General features: G+C 37.7%; 1 protein-coding gene across 7 annotated transcripts in view; it reads left to right on the top strand.

Moving 5' to 3' along the window:
* The first annotated feature begins 7100 nt into the window (after positions 1–7100).
* The window catches only part of ERCC6L2 (ERCC excision repair 6 like 2), a 139854-nt gene continuing 123218 nt past the window's right edge, over positions 7101–23736 (top strand). For 3 of the 7 annotated variants that reach the window (XM_060101567.1, XM_060101566.1, XM_060101562.1), the window contains exons 1-2: positions 7101–7528; positions 12551–12975. In XM_060101567.1, the coding sequence (XP_059957550.1) occupies positions 7483–7528; positions 12551–12975 (471 nt within the window). In that variant the 5' untranslated portion in view covers positions 7101–7482. Of the gene's footprint in view, positions 7529–10582; positions 10731–12125; positions 12329–12550; positions 12976–23736 lie in introns of those variants that run through there. The other 4 variants (XM_060101564.1, XM_060101563.1, XM_060101568.1 and 1 more) reach the window with 4 other exon arrangements.

The raw sequence follows: 23736 nt of genomic DNA, 5'->3' as shown, positions 1-23736 counted from the left end.
ATGATCTGTCTGAAGCAGACTGCTGGAAAGTTGTTGAGACTTATTTTATGACATAGTTTATAGTCAATTTTTTAAAATGTTCCCTATGTGCTTGTGAAGATGTTTATTCTCTAATAATAAAATAGAGTACTCTATATATGTCCATTAGATCAAGACAGTTAATTGTGTGGCTTGATTCTACTTTTTTAATCTGACAATTACTGTGAAGAATATTAAAAATTTCTACAATGTTTATGGCCTTACAAGTTACTCCTTGAAATTCTGACAACTTTTATATATTTGAGACTATTGGTAGGTGGTTATAAGTAGAGATCTTTTTTTATCTCCTTGGTAAACTATGCCTTTTATAATTTCTGTGGCTAATTTCTTTGTCCTTAAGGCTTTTCACATTAAAGCTTGTATTGTCTGATATTAATATTCTGAGCTATTCTAATTGTTTTTTCCCTCTACTATTTCTCTATCTTTTTACTTTACTTTCAGCCTTGTCTTTACTTTCTTAAGAGTATGTATTGTAACTGACATACAGCTGGATTTAGTTTTTATCCAATCAGAAAGTACCTTTTACCAGGAAAATTAATCTTTTAAACACATTTATTGCTTTTACTAAAATATATGGATAATTTTTATTATTTTGAGCTATTAATCATGCTTTTGCTTTATTTTTCTCCTTTCCTGCTTTGTATTGGATTGATTTTTATTATCCACTTTTTTATTAAGAACTTATATGTTCCTTTAATATTTCATTACATATACCCTGACATTTAATGTGAATATTTCGCTTAGTAAAAATCATCAGGTGAGCCATGGCCCCTGAGCCTGTGTGTCCGGAGCCTGTGCTCCGCCACGGGAGAGGCCACAGCAGTGAGAGGCCCGCGTACCGCAAAAAACAAAAAAAATCATCAGTATCTCTACTCTCCTCTTTTCCAACAGAAACATCTTAAACACCTTAGATTCTTTCATTGTTATCACATTTTCAAGTTTTTTGTCCAGCATTTTAATTTTCCTTTATTTTTTACATATTTAAATTACATCATTATTATAGTTTTACACAGTTAATGATTGTTTGCTAATTTTTTTAGGCTAATCATTCTTCTTACATTTCAGATGTTTTCTGAGTTCAAAGTCCTTAAAAAGATCCTGTAGTGAGAGTCCACTGGTTTTATACTTTTGATTGTTTGAAAATATTCTTATTTTGCACTCACTATAGTGTAGCAGACTATGAAGTTCTAGGTTGACAGTTATTTTCTTTTTGCACTTTGAAGTTACTATCCCATTGTCTCCTGGCTTCCTTTCTAATATTGAGAAGTCTAGTGTTATCAGTTAAATTGTCATTCTATTCTATAGGTAACCTGTCTTTTCTAATGGCTGCTTTCAAGACTCTTTGTTACTTTCTTTTGTAATTTTACTTCAATGTGTGCAACTACTGGCATATATTTTTTTTAATATTGCACCCAATTTATTGTGCTTCCTGAATCTGAGGATTTCAGCTATCATTTCTTTGAAAATTTTCTTTCCTCATTCTCTCTATTCATTACTTCTGGAAATCCAATTCTAGCCTCCATTTTTCTTAACCTTTCTTTTGTACTTTCCCTCTACTTGACATTTTGTCCTGCATTTGGGGTCATTTCTTTAGATCTTACAGGTCATGAATTCTCTATTAGGGTTTTTTCTTTTCTTTCTTTTTTTTGGGAGGGGGGATATGTCCACTCTGCTTTTATTTTTTTAATTTTGTATTTTTAAATTTTTATTTTTTTTGAACTATAGTTGATTTACAATGTTTCAGGTGTACAGCAAAATCAGTTCAGATTCTTTTCTATTATAGGTTATTACAAGATACTGAACATAGTTCCCTATGTTATATGGTATATTATGCTGTGTTTGACCTGCCATTTAACTTAATATTGAGTTTTAAATTTCAATAATTAAAATTGTCACTTCCAAAAGTTCTAGTCCTTTTAAAAAAATCTATTTGCTGTTTTTTGACTGTGTCTTTTCTCTTTCTCATGTTCTCAGTTTCATTTTTTAAAATATCAGTATGTATTTTATCTATTCACACACACACACAAACTTTTATCTAATACTTCTCATAACTGAAACTACTAAGGGTCTATCTTTGTTGCATGTTTGTCCTACTGGCTTTTGTTCATGGTGGCTCATTTTTGTGTTTTACAGTTTGGGGACTGTGAACTGTTTTATAGGGCTTTATCTCTGAGAATTTTGAGGGATCTTTGTTTCAACATGTTTTCTTTTAGAAAGGATATGCTATTTTCTTTCTCCCAACCTGGATGTAATTAAACTGGCACTACATTATGCTATTATCATGGCTTGGGGTTTCCTAGATCATGCAGATTATGTGAATTCAAATTGTAATCCATTTGGGGGCATGGCTGTGGTTTCAAAATGTCAGAGGAAATACACACACACACACACACACACACACACACACACACACACACACACACACACACACATACACACACACACACACACACACACACACACACACACACACACACACACACACACACACACACACCCTGTCCAAAGAGCCCATGCCAAGAAAAACAAGTCTCTCTTCTTCATCCTCCCTCTTTTCTGCTCTCCAGAGTTTTCTTCTAGCCCACTGTTTCACTGAGGATGTTACCTTTCAAGGTTCTGATTTCAAATGAGAGCCTCAGTTCCAATTTGGGACCTTATGAGAGCTTAAGACCATGTCTTCTGTCCCCACAAAACTGTTAAAATTCAGACCTTTTGGTAACTGAGATGCGCAGATGCTTCCAGGACAGCAGTGGTATAAGTGCCAGCTAAATCAGCTAGCTTTCACCTCCCTCCTTACTTTTGGCCTATGAGTATCTTACATACTTTTTTTTTGCAAGGTCTGCTATGCATTTTGAGTATTTTTATAAAATTATTTCAACCTGCAGTTCCTCGTGTTTTGTTGCTGATTTGTTAGGCTTACTATGTGACGTGATATGAAATATTACATGAAATTGAATCACAGGATTTAAGTTTTCAAATCTAAAAGTATCTTCTGTGAAATATTTTTGTATACCTATCATATTGCAATGAGTATCAGGAATCATGTTCTAGTCCTGATTTTATTTGTTATTTGTGACCAGGGGCAAATAACCTAACATTTCTCAAAACTATTTTCTTGTCTTTAAATTAAAGCACAGGATCAAGGAATCCCTTAAATTTCTTCAAGTTCTAATATATAATGAGTCTATGAAGTAAAAACAGCATTGGTGAAGGTTCAAGAGGTAATAATGCTCATCACATTCCTAACACTAACCTGCCATTCACTATATATCTTTCACTACACTTGACTCAAGAATCAAATTGTCCTTTTGTTGACCCAAGTTTTTTTTTTTTTTTTTTTTTTTGCGGTACACGGCCCTCTCACTGTTCTGGGCTCTCCCATTGTGGAGCACAGGCTCCGGACGTGCAGGCTCAGCGGCCATGGCTCACGGGCCCAGCTGCTCCGTGGCATGTGGGATCTTCCCGGACCGGGGCACGAACCCGTGTCCCTTGCATCGGCAGGCGGACTCTCAACCACTGCACCACCAGGGAAGCCCTTGTTTTGTTTTTTAATGAGAGTAAAAGAATATATATTACATGAAATTTACCTTCTTCACCATTTTAAAGTCTACAGTTCAGTAGTATTAAGTACATTTACACTGTTGCATAACACTGACTTTTAAACTTTAAGGTTTAGGTTACTTATTGGCAAACAAGAACACATCTATTTCTATCATCTCTACCCTGCTCTCATCTGTTCTTCCTTTCTCCCCCTTGATACAATGGCTGGAAAACTGTATCAGGGGAGAAATGCTACAACCTAAAATCAGCTAACTAAAACTCTGAGACTCAATTTCTTATGCTGTCTTATGTTTTCATACTTCTATGGTCTGAATGTTTGTGTCCCCTCAAAACTCATATGTTGAAATTCTAATGCCCCTTGTGATGGTTTTAGAAGGTGAGGTCTTTGGGAGGTGATTAGTTCATGAGATGGAGCCCTCATTAACAGGATTAATGCTCTTAAAAAAGAGATACCACAGAGCTCTCTAGCCCATTCCACCACGTGAGGACACAGCAAGAAAGGGCCAGCTATGAACTGGACGAGGGCCTTCACCAGAATACTACCATGCTGACACATTGATCTTGGACTTTCCAGCCTCCAGAACTGTGAGAAATAAATTTCTGCTGTTTATCCACAGCTACCCAGTCTGTGGAATTTTGTCATAGCAACTGAAATGGACTAAGACACATACCTATTTTTTTTGAGCCTTTTTGCTGGATTAACTCACAATTTTGGAGGTCTATGAACCACAGATAGATTCATATTTGACTTCTGCAGTGTGAATATAAAGACTACTTTTTTGTAAAATATTAAAAGGTTTAATCCTCTTTCTCAAGGGCCTCTTTGATAATCAAGTAATACTCTTTTGAAATGCCCATGCTATCATCATCTGTGTTTTTTCTCTTTTTGTATATTTTACAGGCTTAATTTTGCTAGATCATACTTTGCCAATGGTTTTGCATCCAACTTAGTTATCCAATATCATTTTTATTGACTTTTGGTAATTCCTGAATATTTTGCAAGGTTTTCAATTTCACTTTGCAGTGCAGTTTTACAGTGTTGGATGCTTACAATATCAGCACCTAGACAAGGATGTCACTCTAATGGGCTCAGACAAAAGCTACTGTTAAATGGGGGAAGGAATGTTTCAGGATGTCTAATTTTGTGAGGCATGTAAGTCACTAAAACATATTTTATGTCATGATTATTTCGCTTCACCATGTATCATAACCATGGTGGTGAGATTAAATAAGAAACACTCAGAAATTGAGGCCCCCTTCACTTCTGTTAGTCACAAGAGTATTCCATCAGCCAGATGATCTCTTTCATTTAAATCAATGTTTACTTCTACGTGATTTGTCTACTCACTCCTATTTAGAGGTTAGCTCTTTAGAAATGAACATCTTAAATCAGTGGACCTCTGGAAAAATAAGACAACATTAAAAAATAAGACATTACACAACTAGTCATTTCAATAGGGGAAAAAAATCAAATTTCTTCTCTGATAGTTGCAGAAAAAAAAAAGTAAGCTTGATTGAAATTTCCAATTGCTATTGATTTTAGGGACAATGTGAACAGAATTTAAGTAAAACAGATATATTTCATCAATTCCAATTCCAAGAAGATTTTTCCCTACATTTTAGAATTTCCAATATCAAGATGCATGTTAAAATCAAGAGTAACAATTATAATGAGTTTTTTTCAGCTACACCTAGAAAATATGCCTTATAATCCATGGTGTTTAAGTTAGAATCTAGTCTAAAATTCTAATCTAATTAATAATGTACTATCAACGATTAGCCAAAATATTAAGTTGAAGAAATGGCTATGCAGAATTCAACTTTCAAGTGGATGCATTCTATTGATAACAATAGTATATTGCAATACTAAATCCTTACTGTGACTAGGCATTGTTTTAGGTGTTTTATTTATTTTATTTAATTTTTACAATAACCCTATTATTAATCTGTCATGGGTGAGGACACTGAAGCAGTGGGGTTAAATGACTTAACCTCTTAACCATGTGTGAGGACCAACATAATGGATGAATTAGATGTTTCTCTTCCATACAAAATTTTTACCTGCTGGTAAACAGAAACAAGTGCTATTCTAGATGAAGCATTTTATGAAAACACACTAAGTTTTAGTATCTGTCAAAGAATGGATACCTATTTACAGAGCAAATAGCCATATAGTTTTTCTCATTAAGACCCTGTGGTAGGCCGAATAATGATCCACCAAAGATATTCACATCCTAATCCTTGGAACCCATGAATATGTTACTTTATATGGCAAAGGGACTTTGTTGATGTGAAAAAGGGTATAGACCTTGATATGGGAGGATTATTCTGGATTATTGGGGGACCCAGTCTTATCATGTGAGCCCTTAAAATCAAATAGTCTTTCCCTGCTGCAATTAAAGGGAGATGTGACTATGGAAAGGTCAGAGGGATGCAACATTGCTGGCTTTGAAGACAGAAGGGTGTCCATGAGCCAAGGAATGTGTATAGCCTCTAGAAGCTGGAAAAGGCGAGGAAACATACTCTGCAGAGCCTCCAGAAAAGAAGGCAACCCAGCTGACACTTCGATTTTAGCCTAATGAGACCAATGTAAGGCTTCTGACTTACAGAACTATAAGATAACACTTTTATGCTGTTTTAAGCCATTAAGTGTTTGATAATTTGTTACAGCAGCCATAGGAAACTAATACAGGCCCATGCAGGCTAATCTACTTCAATGAAATATCCTACAGCACACAAAAACATTTTAACATGTGATGAAGCATTTTTGGATCAATCTACATACAACGTCTGGAAAAGTATTAGATGAGCAGTATTCATTAATTCCTGAGTGGTATGCTGCCCTGAAGATGCTTACCAAAACAGCCTGATGGTTTGCTTAGTGTTCACCCATAACGTGTTATACAAACCACTGGTAACTTGGGATGGTACACGAAAAAACACTTTCAAGTTTTCACAGTATCTTTACCTTTGCCTTCTACTTAGGGCATGCGATGCAGGTTTTGTACTTAGAGAAGTTATTTATAACTTACTACATTTTAGTATATGGCCTAAGAAAATATGCCTCCTCTGGGTGTCCTGAGCCGTCGGTGTCCACACGGCTGAGGCGGCACTCCAAGCGGGAACCGCTCGCCTCCTAAAGTCCCTGGGCGTCCGGCAACTCGACGAAGGAACCAAGCGCCTAATATAAGCCACAAGATACGATCGCGGGGACGACGGTCTCCTGCCAGGCCGCCGTCCTCCTTACCGGCCCTTAGAAGACCCGCCGCAGGTTCACGCCCACGAGCATCTTTCTGCCTCTCTCGGCAACCGCAAGAGCCGCAGCAGGCTACCAGGCGATATCAAACTTCGCGATACTTGCAACTATCGCGGATCTTTGTGTTACCGGTTTCCTAGAGGAAAGACGGCCAGAAGATCGCTCCGCCCATGTCAACCAAGATTTTGTTCTCGCGAGATCCCGAAAACAGTTCGGGAGCCAGTTCTCGCGGGATTTTCCGAGTCAGGGCTGGAAGTTGTGGTGGGTCCCAGAGGGAGGCCTGTTACTGCGAGGGAGGTTAGGGGGTCGACCTACCTGTTTGTTGTCCTCCCCCGGCGGCGGAGCCCCAGACGATTAGGTGAGCGCCGCCTTGCCAGCTTCCACAGCGCCCTCCGGCTCTGCCGCTGTCTCGAACGCCACCGGCCCTTCTCCCGGGACCCTGTCAGGCTCCACCTTTGCTCCCTCTCGTCCCGTGACGTCGGGCTTCGGGGGTCGGGGGGCGATGTACAGAGGGCGGCGGCAGGTGGAGTTGGCCGCCGTCCGCCCGCCAGCCTCCTCCTGGCGGTCCTCCGCCGCCTGTCAGGTGTTAAAAGCAACCAGGCTGCCAGGCCCTTCCCCCTGGCCAGATGGATCTCTCTGTCCCGAAGCCCCGCGCGGAAACCGACAGCAAAGGTATAAGCTCCGAGCTCCCCTCTCTCCCCAGACAACTGTCTTTACTGCGTAGGGTTGGACCTGTTCCTGCCAGTTCCCTTGGGGTTGGGGTTTTACTCTGTGGCTCCTGTGAGTGACAGCTGGAGATTGTGAACCACCTCTAGGGCTGGGACAGTTCTTTGTGATTCAGAGTTGAGAACCTGCACTCTGAAGTCAGACTGCCTTGGGATCTAGTGCTGGCTCTGACAGTCATTTGCTGAGCAACTTTGGGTGGTTTCTTCGTCTGTAAAACTGAGATCTTTGCTGAGTGAGTTCTTGTGATTATTAAATGAGATGGTGTTAAAGCATTTATGTGACCCAGTGTCTGGCTCATAATAAACCCTAAGTACATGCTTGGTATTTTTATTCTCTGTTCTTGTATGCCTCAGTTCTTAATGAATGGTAAATTTGTTATTAAGTAGGTGAATAAAGGTTGAGATATTTCATTCAGTTTATTACACAAAGAGCTTAATATATGATGTACTGAGTCAGGATCACCTTTAATGGGTCACCAAGAGAGGGTTTAAGGAGGGTATGGTTATCTGCCACAAGTCATCTGGGATGGCTTCTTGCCCCTAAATTAATAGCTTTCATTATTAATAGTGACATAACAAAAGCTACCAGATATTGAGTGCTTGTTCTGTGCCCAGAAATATGCTAATTGTTTATGTACATGTTTTCCTTTTTGGAAGATATTGATCTCATTAAATAGATGAGGGATTCAGAACTAAAGTTCAGAGACGTTTAAGTAACAAGCCTCAGCTCTGATGGCTAGGAATTGATGACACTATAACTCAGCGACCACAAATATAAATACCTATAGAAAACTGGCAGGTGAAATAAATGGATGAAGCTGCTGAGTGGAGATTATAGTAACTGGAATGCTCATACCTCATTTAAAAGGGGCAGGGCTACTCAGTTCCAAGGAATTGTTCATTCATGTGTGAACTGGTACAGCATTGTAGTTACAAGTTCAAATAGCTTGGTTCAAATCCAGGCTCTGCACTTTCTAGCTGTGTGACCATGGTTAACCTTTATCTGTTTCAACATTTGTAAAACGGAACTAATAATATTACTTACATGAAGGGTTGCTGTGAGGCTTAAATGAACTACTACATCTAAATTGCATGCCTGGCACACATAAGCCCTCAAAATGTTAGCTATATATAAATATTTGTTAATTTGACAAGTATTTGAGTTTCAAACATTGTCCTAGGTGCCCAGAATATGGCAGTGAACACAAGTCCCTGCTCTGGGGAGCTTATATTTAAGTTGAGATAAACAATAACAGACAGTTCATATTTTTCTCTGAAAATGGAATCAAGCAGGGTGAAGGAAGAGAGAGTGGCGGGGAGTGCTATGTTAAATTGGGTGGTCAGAGAAGATACCTCTGAGGAAATGCCATTTGAACAGAACCCTGAATGAAGTGAAAGAATCAGTCACTTTGGTATTTAGGAGGACCGTTGGCGGAAGGAAGAGAAATCTCAGGGGACTAAGGTGGGAGTATGCTTACCATGATTGAGGAATAGCAAGGAGGCCAGTTTGGAATGAAATCAGGAGAGAGGGAGGAAATGAAGTTAAAGAGGAACACAGGGACCAGATCAAAAGGAGCCTTACCCCTATTCAGTCCAAAAGGAAATCACCCTAATTTAAGCTATTTGTTCTGGAGTTTGAATACTGAGAGATAATCGCCCTGCTCAAACTTAACTGAATCTATTAATATTTAGTTCTAGAAATTACCCAAACTCAGGAACCAAATAGACTTCTGTAAGTTGTGTGAAGCCCATGAGGATTTTGCACATGCTATATGTGCCCTCTGACATTCTCTTCTTAGATCTCCTTACTTTTTTCATTTCATTTTATTTTATTTATTTTTTGCTGTACGCGGGCCGCTCACTGCCGTGGCCTCTCCCGTTGCGGAGCACAGGCTCCGGACATGCAGGCTCAGCGGCCATGGCTCACGGGCCCAGCCGCTCCACGGCATGTGGGATCTTCCCGGACCGGGGCACGAACCTGCGTCCCCTGCATCGGCAGGCGGACCCTCAACCACTACGCCAGTAGGGAAGCCCCTAGATCTCCTTACTTTTTAAACTGTTTCCTCAGTACCTGTTTCTTACAGCACTCTGTTCTGCCAAAGCACTTAAAGCAATTTCATGTGTGTGAACTTTTGAGTATTTGTCTCTCTCATTAGATGTCAAGGTTCTATGAGATCATGGATGTGTTTTTGTTAATAAATTCAGCTCATTTATTGAGTGCCTACTGTGTGCTGGTCCTGGGGATAAAATTTTGAAGAATACAGACATTTTCTTGGAAAAGATATTATTCTCTAGTGAGAGAGGCAGATTAAAAAAAGTGAACGTGATAATTAAACATTGTGATATGTGCTATAGAGGCAATAAAATAGTACAGGATAGTGGGGTTCCGTACTTTAAATAAGGTGGTCTGAGATAAAATCTCTGAGGCGATGACATAAAAACACCTGAGAAAAGACCTGCTTAATATGCTTGAGTCAAGGGAAAAATTGATAGATTAAGTTGGAGAGGTAAGTAGAGGAAGATCATACAGGGTCTTATAGGCTATAGTAAGGAGCTTGGACTTTATTCTTTGTGCAGTGGGTCATTATTAAAAGATATTAAAGATTTACTAATAATTTATATTCTTAAATAGTCACTATTGCTGCTATGTGGAAAATGGATTGTAGAGGGAAATAGTGTCAGCAGAGAGAATGGAGAATAGAGAATGGAGTCTGTAGCAGTAACTTAGGAGAAAGCCAAAGTTTGGCAAATACAGTCAAGGCTGAATTCAGCCTGACACTTGTTTTTTTGTAGATAAAGTTTTACTGGAGCACAGCCATACCCATTTGTTTATGTGTCTGTGGCTACTTTTGTGTTACAAGGGCAAGAGCCAGTATAGCCTGCAAGATGTAAAATAACAAGTAGCTAAAATCTGACTCTACAGAAAAAGTTTACCAACAGTTGTTTTAAAGTGATGGTGGCATGGAGGAAAGTGATACTTTTTTTTTTTTTTCTTTTTTAGGGAGAGCCAGCAGGACATTCTGATGGAGAGGATGTAGGGACTAATATAAAAAGAGGAATAAAGACTGACTAAAAGTTTTCTACCTTGAAAAGTTGGTTAGACAATGATGGCCTTTTAATGAGATTTGGAAAGACTCGTTCTAAGCAAGGTTTAATCACTATTATTTTTGACATTGGTTTTCTTCATTTTAACTGTGTGGTACAGTTCTAGCAAATAATTGGTGTTAAATCATATATGTTGAAAAATAAATTAATGAATTAAGTCTTTAAAAATTAGAAGGCATTTGCTGGATAGGTAGACAAAGCATGTGAAACAAATAATGTATTAAGAATTGTTGCAAGGCTTAATGTAGATTTTAAGGCTCAAATAGTACTGTTATGAAAATAGGGCCCATCAACCTATTTTTTATCCCTGTATAGTGAATAAAGGTTTTTTTTTTTTTTTTTTTTTTTTTTTTTTGCGGTTCGCGGGCCCCTCACTGCCGCGGCCTCTCCCGTTGCGGAGCACAGTCTCCGGACGCGCAGGCTCAGCGGCCATGGCTCACGGGCCCAGCCGCTCCGTGGCACGTGGGATCCTCCCAGACCGGGGCACGAACCCGCGTCCCCTGCATCGGCAGGCGGACTCCCAACCACTGCGCCACCAGGGAAGCCTGAATAAAGGTTTTATTTTCACATTAAAACTCTTGTCTTTTAGAATAATATAACAATTCTCAAACAGTTTGGATGCAAAGATTAGAGTGGGAGAACAGATTTTTTTGCTGATTGTTTTATAAAAACAACAATCAAAATTAGAATGGTTTTACTTTTGAGGAACAACTAATGAGGAATAGTATAATGAGCTCTTCTTGCTGAAGAGAATATAGATGTATTAGTTATAATCATGAATGTTATAAAAGCCTAATTCAGCATCATTAGGAAGTCCCTGGGAAACTACCAATGATATATGATCTCAATGAGAAATATGTGAGAAAAATAATTCCTAGTATCCTTACAATTGTAGCCATACAATTCCTCTGGGATTCTTGCTATAAGAAATTCCATTTGGGAAATTATTTTTACTTAATTTCCTCTATTTGGTACCTTTTAATTGTACCAACAGTATACTCTGTAGGGGCCCTCTTCCTCATTCACAGTGCTGTATTTTCTGAATAGAAAATAAAAAGCTCTACAGTTAAGCACAGAATAAATTTGTACATAGAGACAAGTCAGACTCTTCAAAGAATAATAGAGTCTTAGCAGAAAGAGATCTTAGAATTCATCTCTTTTTTAAGAACCTTGGCTCTTCAAAACCTAGAAGGGAAAAAAAGCTGCGACAAAGCTGGTACATATCACTCTAGTTGAGTTGGAGATTCCCTTGGTTAGTTGTATACAGATTCAAGCAACATTTTAGAAGCAGCAATATTGACAGTGAGAAGAAACAGCTGTCTTCAGAGAAAGGAGATGGAGTAACTAAAAAAGCAGGCAGAAGAATCACAAAAACATTGCTCTTCAGAGGATTTTAGCTTACCTGTTACCAGGTCCTATTCAGTGTTACTCTAACATATCATGAACGTTATACCTAATGTTCATGAGTCATCATGAATATTTAAATAAGCGGTTCTCAATCCTGGCTGTGCATCAGAGTCACCTTTTGAATTCAGCAGTAACAACCAAACACAATAATAAAACCAAATGCCCATGGCCCATATCCACTGAATCAGAATCAACAGACGAAGCATATATGGGGAGATTATGACACACAGCCAAGGTGAGAAAAACTGGAAATAAATTATGTACCCTTTATTATGATAATATACTTGAGGAAAATATACTTTCAGAAAATATTTGTACATGTTATAAGTATAATTTATCTTGTTTCAGACTTTGGAAAGGGTATGTGAGGAACACTTTTTTCTCATAGCAGTGGATAAATGAGGTATTACTTTATAAGTTAGATTTGTCAAGTTTATTTTCTCTTTTATTATTATAGATATATGGCATCCAGGAGAAAGATGTCTCGCCCCTTCTCCAGATAATGAAAAACTTTGTGAAGCAAGCATAAAATCTATCACAGTGGATGAAAATGGGAAGTCATTTGCAGTCATCTTATATTCAGATTTTCAAGAAAGGAAAGTACCTCTTAAAAGACTTCAAGAAGTGAAATCTGTTAAAGATTGCTCCAGGAATTTTATATTTGATGATGAAGATTTGGAAAAACCTTATTTCCCAGACAGAAAATTTCCATCATCTGCTGTTGCTTTTCAATTATCTGAAAATGGAGACTCTATTCCTTATACTATTAATAGGTATTTGAGAGACTACCAAAGGGAAGGAGCCCTGTTTCTCTATGAACACTTCATCCAAGGAAGAGGGTGTATTCTTGGTGATGACATGGGACTTGGAAAAACAGTACAGGTATTTACTTTAATTACTTTATAATTAAAATTCAATAAAGTCATACATATTATATCATATATATTACATACATGAATGGATACCATATGGAAATTTCTGTTTGTATCCCAGATCTTATAATTGTTTCGTGTGTGTGTGTGTGTGTTTGTCTCACACAGTACTTAAGGATGGTGTTTAGTCATTATTTTATCCTCAATATTTATTTAGTACCTATGAAATACATTATTTAAAATGATGTTATAGTATAACTTGACTTGTTTTTACCTTTGGTAATACTAGTACTAAGATATCAATTATATTTAGAGTAATTTAACTTTCTTAGTAATACCTTATGGAAGGAAAGCATTCTGACATTTGTTAAACTACATAGCATGGTTAAATTGACTTCTGCAGGCCTTTTGTGCATATTGTTGGAGTTTATCATAGCATAAATTTCTTAGTCTGGGATCTCTGGGCCACTAGGAGTTCTGTTGGTGGGCTTCAGAGAGGCCTCCTATTTCTCTAAAATGTGTGCCAGAATTTGTATATGTATATACTTTTCTGCAGATAGGCTCTATGTTAGTTATCTATTGCTGAATAACATTATTCCAAAATGTAGCAGCTTAAAACAATACACATTTATCATATTAAAGTTTCTGTGAGTCAAGAATCTGGGTACCATTTAGCTGGGTCTTCTGGCTCTGCCTCTCATAAGGCTGCAGTTATTTCAAGGTTGGACTAGGGAAGATTCACTTCCTAGCTTGTGTGGTTGTTGCAGGATTCACTTCCTTGTGGGTTCTTAGACTGAGGCCTGTGTTTCTCGTGAGCTATTGGCAAAGCCCTTCCTTGGTTCCTTACCACATGGGCCTCTTCATGGTGCTTCTCACAGTGTGGAAGCATGCTTCAACAGGGAGAACAAGTGATTGGGCAAGAGAGAGCACTAGTGAGACAGAAGTCATGGTCTTTTGTAACCTAATCACAGAAGAGACAGCCTTCATTTTTGCCATATTCACATCATTAGAAGCAGGTTGTGAGGTTCAGCCCGTACTGGGCTGAAGGGGGGACATTAAATAAAGTCATGGATACCAAGAAGTGGGGATTATTGGGAGCCTTGTCAGAAGCTGTGTACCACAAAGGTTTATAATCCAAGAAGATTAGAGTTCTGAACCTAGTCTTTATACTAAGCAATCACTCTGGATTTTCAGGAGTGTTTGTCTAGTGTGATTAAGTCCTTCTGTGTTTCCATCTTTACAATTGACTTTAAGCTACTTTATTCTTCATGACACCTCCACTGTTAGTGGAGTTCAAAGGTAAGTGAAAAATTAAGTTTAACATTTGAAAATAGCCAAATAATAGCTAGGTATAAAGCTCTGGTGTAAAAAGCTAGGGTAAAATTAAGTCCCTCAGTAATCATAGTGTGTTTCTATTAGCCATAATCTGTTTTCCTTTAATCTCAGACAATGCACATAGTTCTAGGCTTGCACATTGAAGGTGTTAAATAATTGCTTGTGGAATAAACGAATTTACTTTCTCAGGAGAACAGGTTCCAAGAATAAAGATAGGAGCCTTTTGGAAACTACCATCTGTGACCAAGATATGCAGATGAATATTAAAGGAAAATAAATAATAAAGCCCTTCTGTGACTGTCTTTACATATACTTTTACTGTTTTTGCCCATGCTAGAATGTTCTTTCCCACATGTCATTGACTAGTCAATGCCTGTTCACCTTCAAAATCAGAAACATGAGGGTGCTACAAAAAGTGACCTGCAATTTGGGAAACCCCACCCTAAACCTACTAAATACAATTCAAATTCTTCTGCACATTTTAGGCTCATATTAAACTTTCATCTTGGAAGCTCATGTCACAAAGAAATTCCCTTTATTTTACATTTTATAAGATTATTTTAAAAGTGATTTTACTGCACAATTTTATATTATCTGACACACTGAAATCATTGGAAGGCTTTGAGTTGTATTATATGCTATGACAGTGCTGCTATGAATATCTTTGAGGGCTCACCTTCTCAAGATTAGGAAATAGTTTTTGTACTAATTTTGATACATATAGGATTTATCTGATCCTTGGGGACCTAGTTCTCTGGTTATTATTCTTGTAACTCAGAAAATAATTTCTACATAAATAGGCGGTTTGGGGAGTTCCATTTAAGAGCTTCTGTGGATAGGATGACTAACCCAGTTGAAGAAATGTGAACAATAGTTAATGAGTTCACTAGAATTTAAAATGTAGTAGAATTAGGTGAAAATGTTCTCTGAAAATAGACCATTGGCAATTACTCTTTGAACTATAGTAGTAACTTCTTCATTTCTTTTTCCTTTTTTCTGATCTCATCCCTTAAGTTTTCCCCTTCATACATTCTAACTTGGCCGTAGTATGAAATTGAGCTCTTCTTTTTAAAAATGCTTGTTTTACATACCAAAAGAGTTTGCTTCCCTCATTCCAAATTGAAAAGTGGGTAAATTTAATATTTTACATTCTTCAAGGGATGAGGATTTAAAAATATCCATTTGGTCTACTGACTTGGAAATCATTGAAATCTTTGAGTAAGAGCCATTTTGCTGGAGTATTGGGGGCACAAGCCAGAATGGAGTAGGTGAAGACATGGACACCAGAAGTGTGCTCATCTCTTTATACGACCTAGTCTAAGTAGCTGAAGGAGGATGGGATTTCTTTTTTGTTTGTTTTGAACCATTTGGGGATAGGGGGAACTTGAGTATGTTTAAAGTGAATTGGAAGGATCTGATTGAAAGGGAATAGTTGCATATACAACATACATAAATATATACATGCATATGCTTCATATGTGCATGTTGATGAACACACAGACATACATAAATATGCAAAAAATGGAATCCCTACTACCTTACAAACTGATTTTTCCTCAACATCTTGTTATGAAGCTTTTCAAACACATAGAAGAGCTGGAACAATTGTACAATGAATACCCACATACCTACCACCTAGATTCTGTTAACATTTCATTATGTATGGCTTATTCACATATCCATCCATCCCACCATCTTTTGTTGAGTTTTAAAGTGGCATACATTAGTATGTTTTATCCCCAAACACTTGAACATGCATATCATTACCAAGGTTCAATATTTAATTATAATTATTTTTTTTTCATTTTGAAGTAAGATTTACAATGAAATGCAGAAATCTTAAATGTACCCACAATTCCATGAGATTTGACAAATACATGTCTCTGTGTAATCTGGCTAAACTGTGTAAGCTCTTTCAGGATATAGAGCATTATCACTCCAGAAGATGTCTTCACGTTCCTTCCTGCCACCCCCAAGAGACATCATTGTTTTGCTTTTTTATATCATAGATTAGTTTTGCCTTTTAATATAAATGGGATCATACAGATGTATTCTTTTTTTTTTTTTTTTTTTTTTGTGGTACATGGGCCTCTCACTGTTGTGGCCTCTCCTGTTGTGGAGCGCAGGCTCAGCGGCCATGGCTCACGGGCCCAGCCGCTCTGCGGCATGTGGGATCCTCCTGGACCGGGGCACGAACCTGTGTCCCCTGCATCGGCAGGCGGACTCTCAACCGCTGTGCCACCAGGGAAGCCCGCAGATGTATTCTTATATAAGGCTTCTTTTACTTAGCATAATATTTTGTGATTCATCTTGTTATTGAGTGCATGGGTAGTTTGTTTCTTGTTACTGCTGAGTAGTATTGCTGAGTTGTATGGATGCTGCATTCTGTTTATCCATGCTCCTGCTGATGGACACCTGAGCTATTTCCATTTTTTAGCTGTTAGAAATAAAACTGTTAAGAACTTTCTTGAACAATCTCTTGTGTATCCCTTTCTCTTGGGTAAATAATTAGGAATGGAATTACTTGGTCATAAGGTGATGTGTGTTTAGTTTTGTATGAAACAGACACTTTGGAAACACTTTTCTTTCATTCCTGTCAGCAGTGTATCAGAGTTATGGTTACTCAATAACCTCACAAAATTTGGTTTTGTCAGTCTTATTAAATTTTTGTTGGTTGTGTGTATGTGTGTAAGTTTGTGTGTTGTTTATGTATTTGATTAAGGTATAATTGGCATACAATAACTGTGTAAATTCATAGTGTACAATTCGATAAGTTTTACATATATTTGCACCCAAGAAATGATCACTGCAGTACCACAATCAAAATAATATATCACTCCAGGGCTTCCCTTGTGGCGCAGCGTTTGAGAGTCTGCCTGCCGATGCAGGGGACATGGGTTCGTGCCCCAGTCCGGGAAGATTCCACATGCCACGGAGCGGCTGAGCCTGTGCGTCCGGAGCCTGTGCTCCGCAATGGGAGAGGCCACAACAGTGAGAGGCCCGCGTACCGAAAAAAAAAAAAAATAATGTATCACTCCAAAAGTTTCCTCATGTCTATTTGTGCCCATGATTGTTTCAACACCAATAATTCTATCACCACTATTTTCACTTTTAATTTTTAATTGGACTAAGAAGTTAAATTGGGAAAGAATGCAAAATCCTAGATTTTTATGAAAATTTCTTAGTGTTTTACAGAAATCTCACACCTAATTCAAAGGTAATTTGAAAATGACTATATATTTACATGATATTTAAACAGCTAATGTAACTATAATAAACAATTTCAACTGGAATATACAGGTTTGGGAAACTGACCTTTGATTATCAAACAGCTCAAGTGATAGGAATGGAGTTGAATGGGCATTTACTATAAGGCCGTGTTTCTCAAAAGTGTGATTTCTGGACCAACAGCATCAGCATTACCTGGAATTTGTTAGAATTGTAAATTCTTGGGTCTTGTCCCAGACATACTGAATCAGAAACTCAGGGGGTGGGGCCCAGCAATCTGTGTTTTAACAAACCCTCTAGGCAATTTGAGGTCCACTAAAGTTTAAAAACCTTTGCTCAGACTATACATTTTTCAGAGGTGATGGAAAACTTGTTAATCTGGTGAGTTGGTTCAGTGAAGGTTGATTAAGAAAGTGTTTAGTCTATGTGAATATTTATACATAAGATGACCATTTCATTTTTAAAATAAAATTGTAGAAACAAATAATATTAGAGATAATCTTGTTCAGCTTCTTTAAATGAAGAAACTGAGGCACAGGAGTACTAAATGGCTTCCCTCTAAGGACACATACAGGAAGTAACTTTTTTTTTTTTTTTTTTTTTTTTTGTGGTACGCGGGCCTCTCACTGTTGTGGCCTCTCCCGTTGCGGAGCACAGGCTCCTGACGCGCAGGCTCAGTGGCCATGGCTCACAGGCCCAGCCGCTCCACGGCACATGGGATCCTCCCGGACCGGGGCACAAACCCGCATCCCCTGCACCGGCAGGCGGACTCTCCACCACTGCGCCACCAGGGAAGCCGCGGAAGTAACCATTTTAATTTCCATTCTAGTACTTTTTTCCCCTTCTTTCTCTTCCCTTTGCTGCCTCCATCTTGCAACCTTTTGTTCAGCTTTTAATTAACTGTATTCATTCATTCAATTAGTTGACATTTATTAAGCACTTAGCGTGGTCCAGGCCCTGTGATAGGCACTGAAGAGCCTAATAGATGTGCATGATCACTACCCTTACAGAGGTCACAAATGATGATGAAAAGAAATGTAGTTAAGGGGCCATCACCCAGTCTGATATTCCAGTGGAATTAAGTGGAGAAGCAAGCCTGCCTGGGGGTGTCAAGGAAGGTTTCCCAGGAAGTTGGTATTTTCATCCTTTGCTTTTTTTGTTGGGTTTGCTTTTGAAAGTTCACCAAAATTTAAAACTAATTTGAGTGATATCAGTTAGGACGTTGAGGGTTTTCTTGTTTCTTTTTTTCACTGATGGCATAGTTCTAGTACAGTGTTTGAAAGGTTTATCATAAAAGAACTCATTCATTGAATCAAAGTGATTTTGAAAATCTTAATTTGGTAATTAGCTTTCATAGGCACAAAGTCTTAAAACACTATTATTAAATAAGTACATATGTGTTTTACATGTTTATTTCCCCATCTGCTATGTGAAGAAGATGGTATTAGTACTTTTTGAGCAGCAGAGGAGAGATAAAATTTTGCAAACTAAAGATTTTCTTTGAATCTTTGTTTTTATATTATTTGATATTATAAAAAATGTCATTACTATACATTTAAAAAATATAGGTATAGTGAACCTCAATCCTGAGAGAAATGGTGGGATTGCTGATAATTACAGCTTTCTTAGGTTATTGTCAATACTATTTTTGGATAATATGATCTTTAGTTGATTCAAAAGGTATACTAAAATTTAAAATTTCTTTAGATCACAAGTCATGTTGTTCACTCAGGAATATAGTAATAAAGAAAATAATCATATTGTCTTTATTTTCATTCATGGAGAAAATGCCATGACATCCAATGTGAAAGGTGAATTAACCTCCAGAGGCACAAAGCCTTTAAAGCAGAAACAAAAATGTCTTAGCATTTTGAAGATAAATTGCTTTTCTTGTTTTGGCATGTATTTCAGGTTTTAGAAGTAGAACTTTGTAAAGATAAATGTGCTAGGTCCCCTTTTAAAACAGCACTTTGTTGTTTCTGTTGTTTAAAGCAAGCAAAAGTCATCATACTTTTTGAAGTATGATTCCAAAGTACTTGCTTACCTTTTTATCTCCCAGGGAGATGAAAAATAAGGAAAGTAGGTTTTTTTTTTAATCCTATAAGAAATAAACAATTTTTGCTCTGCCTTCTGTTGATCTAAGAGGAGGTTTGTTGCGTTATTTGCCTGTCTCTGACTTATGCTATATATCACGAGCTGACTGTGTATGAGAAAAGATGGCCTATAAAAATGTTTGCCTGACAGTTTCAAAGGAACGCCTGTAAAAACAAAGCTTTCCCAGAGTGATATATCATTTCTGAAATGCAGTTTTTGGCCTTTTACTGTTCTATAGGTGGCTGATTAAATAGTTTTTTGTTCTTTTCATCTTTAATCATAATTTTAGAACTACTGTATTCCACATTAAAGCATGTTCTGTTTTTTTTTTTTTAGATTAGTTTTGTAAACCTGCATTGTAAATATGTTGTTCTCCTTCTGTGAATTAAGATTTTGATAGACCTCTCCTGTGCTAGTATGAGTGACAGAGATGGCTAGATCTACACCAAAATTATGTATTCCCTTTGCCTTCTTGGAGTTGTGGCCAAATGACAAAGAATACGTTTCCCAGTTCCCCTTTCATGTCTTGGGCTTGTCAACAGAGATGAGGGTGGAAGTGATGAGTGCTATTTACAGTCTTGGTACATAAAATCCACCTGTGCTATTCTTTGCATTCTCTCTCTCTCTCTGTCTGCCTTCTGGATGTTGACACATTACTGCTAGCATTACCCCAATATAATGAGCTAAAAAGTTTGTCAGTGGTTTTAAGTTAGCCTTTCTAGTTAGTGTGTATTCTCAACTAAATTCACATTTATTTTCATTTCAACTTACATTTTAGGGGGTGGGTGAATAATCTGTTAAGAGGTAGTATAGACTATTTTAAAGGGATGCAAAATTTTTCTTTAAAATCATTAATGTATTTAGTGAATTAAGTAAAGCTAATCCATAATTAGAGCTTACAAATTTAATCATCTTTTATGGAACTTCTTCTAAAGATGAGATTTTTCAGTAAAATAGACATTTTATGTATCTTTGTTTCATGGAATTTGACAAGTTAGAGCTAAGATTGTATATCAGATAGATGAACAGATTGAATTATGAATTATCATAATTAGGACTATATAAGCATACCTCAGAGATATTGTGGGTTCAGTTCCAGACCATTGCAGTAAAGTGATATCATAATAAAGCAAGTCACACGAATTTTTTGGTTTGCTAGTGCACATAAAAGTTATATTTACACTATGCCGTAGTCTATTAAGCATGCAATAGTGTTATGTCTAAAAAAACAATGTATATACCTTAATTAAAAAAATACTCTGCCACTGCTTTATCAACTAAGTTTATGTAGTATTCTAAATCCTTTGTTGTCATTTCAACAGTCTTCATAGCACCTTCACCAGGAGTAGATTCCATCTCAAGAAACCACTTTCTTTGCTTATGAATAAGAAGCAACTCCTCATCCCTATAGTTTTCTCATAATATGGCAGCAGTTCAGTCACATCTTCAACCTGTAATTCTAGTTCTCTTGCTATTTCCACCACATCTGTGGATACTTCCTCCCCTGAAGTCTTGAACCTTACAAAAGTCATCCATGAGGGTTGGAATCAACTTCTGAATTCCTGTTAATGTTGATATTTTGACCTCTTTACATGAATCATGAATGTTCTTAATGACATCCAGAATGGTGAATCCTTTCCAGAAGGTTTTCAATTTACTTTGCCCAGATCCATCAGAGGAATCACTATCTATGACAGTTATAGCCTTATGTAGTATATATTTTAAATAGTAAGACTTGAAAATTTAAATGACTTCTGATCTATGAGCTGCAGAATGGATGTTGTGATAGTAGACATGAAAACAACACTAATTTTATTGTACATCTCCATTAGAGCTGTTGGGTTAACAAGTACATTGTCAATGAGCAGTAATGACAGATGTGCTGTCATCCAGGCTTTGTTATTCTATTTATAGAGCATAGGTAGAGTAGATTTAGCATCATTTTAAAGGGCCCTAGCGTTTTCAGAATGGTAAATGAGCATTGGCTTCAACTTAAGTTACCAGCTGCATTAGCCCTTAAGAGAGTCAGCCTGTCCTTTGAAGTTTTGAAGCCAGGCATTAACTTCTCCTCTCTAGGTATGAAATTCCTAGATGGCATCTTCTTACAATATAAAGCTGTTTTGTCTATATTAAAAATCTGTTGTTCAGTGTAGCCACCAACATTATTAATTAGTTACCTAGATCTGGGTAACTTGCTGTATGTTGGCACTTGCTGCTTCACCTTGCACTTTTACGTTATGGAGATGGCTTCTTTCCTTAAACCTCATGAATCAACTCTGCTAGCTTCAAACTCTTATTCTGCAGCCTCTTCACTTCTCTCAGCCTTTGTAGAGTTGAAGAGAGTTAGGGCCTTGCTCTAGATTAGGCTTTGGCTTAAGGGAGTTATTGTGGCTTGTTTGATCTTCTATCCAGATCACTAAAACTTTCTTCATATCAGCAATAAGGCTGTTTCACTTTCTTATCATTCATGTGTTCACTGGAGTAGCACTTTTTTTTTTTTTTTTTTTTTTTTTTTTGCGGTACGCGGGCCTCTCACTGTTGTGGCCTCTCCCGTTGCAGAGCACAGGCTCCGGACGCACAGGCTCAGCGGCTGTGGCTCACGGGCCTAGCTGCTCCGCGGCATGTGGGATCTTCCCGGACCGGGGCACGAACCCATGTTCCCTGCATCGGCAGGCGGATTCTCAACCACTGCGCCACCAGGGAAGCCCTGGAGAAGCACTTTTCATTTCCTTCAAGAACTTTTCTTGTGCATTCATAATGTGGCTGTTTTGTGCAAGGTGCCTTGTTTTTGGCCTGTCTTGGCTTTTCACATGCATTCCTCACTAAGCTTAATCATTTCTGGCTTTTGATTTAAAGTGAGAGACGTGATTCTCTCTGTCACTTGAACACTTAGAGGTCACTGTAGGGTATTAATTGGCCTAATTTCAATATTGTGTCCCAGGGACTATAGAGTCGCAAGGAGAAAGAAGGAGAGAGGGGAACAGCTGGTTGGTGGAGCAGTTAGAATACACACAATATTTATTGATTAAGTTTGCTGCCGTATGTGGGCACAGTTCATGGCACCCCAAAACAATTTGAATAATAACATCAAAGGTCACTGATCACAGATCACCATAAGAAATATAATAACAGTGAAAACGTTTCAAATATTGTGAGAATTACCAAAATGTGACACAGAGACATGAAGTGAGCAAATGTTGTTGGGAAAATGGCACTGATAGACTTGCTTGACACAGAGTTGCCACAAACCTTCAATTTATAAAAAACACAATTATCTGTGAAGTGCAATAAAGTGAAGTGCAATAAGATGAGGTACGCCTGTAGTTTTCCTATAATGAAACAATCTGAGATGAGTGAAGAGGAAAGCAATGGATTAGGTCTTATACTGCCTCATTTAAACTGTTGTATGGTAGCTAATAGGTATTTTTTTTTTTTGCCTTATCAGTAGCCTTTGAAGACCAGTTGCCTATAATTTAAAAGAATATATGTATCAGTGTGTGTGATGGTATGATTACAAACAGTAAAATGTACACATCCTTAAGATGAATGAGTTTTGACAAATATATATATGTGTGTATATATATATTTGTAATCAGTACTGTAATCAAGGTATAGAACATTTCCCTCACCATAGAAAGTTTCCCCATGTTCTTTTACAGTTAATACCCCAGTTGCCTAAACTTTTTTTTTTTTTTTTTTTTTTTTTTTTTGCGGTATGCGGGCCTCTCACTGTTGTGGCCTCCCCCGTTGCGGAGCACAGGCTCCGGACGCGCAGGCTCCGGACGCGCAGGCTCAGCGGCCATGGCTCACGGGCCCAGCCGCTCCGCGGCATATGGGATCCTCCCAGACCGGGGCACGAACCCGTATCCCCTGCATCGGCAGGCGGACTCTCAACCACTTGCGCCACCAGGGAGGCCCTAAACTTTTTATTATACATTTTCTATGATTCTTTCTGTTTTAAGTTATATTCTAGGAAGTGTTGAGAACCCAAGGTGAATACTTACATCATCTATGAATTCACTAAATTCTAAACTTCAGTTACATATCTTTGAATACAAAGTATAAATAACTTTAAATTGACTAAAAAAATTATAAAGTGGAAATAGTGGGCATG

The sequence above is a fragment of the Mesoplodon densirostris genome, chromosome 6, assembly GCF_025265405.1.
Source record: "Mesoplodon densirostris isolate mMesDen1 chromosome 6, mMesDen1 primary haplotype, whole genome shotgun sequence".
NCBI classification, from domain to species: Eukaryota; Metazoa; Chordata; class Mammalia; order Artiodactyla; family Ziphiidae; genus Mesoplodon; species Mesoplodon densirostris.
This window is presented reverse-complemented; position numbering and strand designations above follow the sequence as displayed.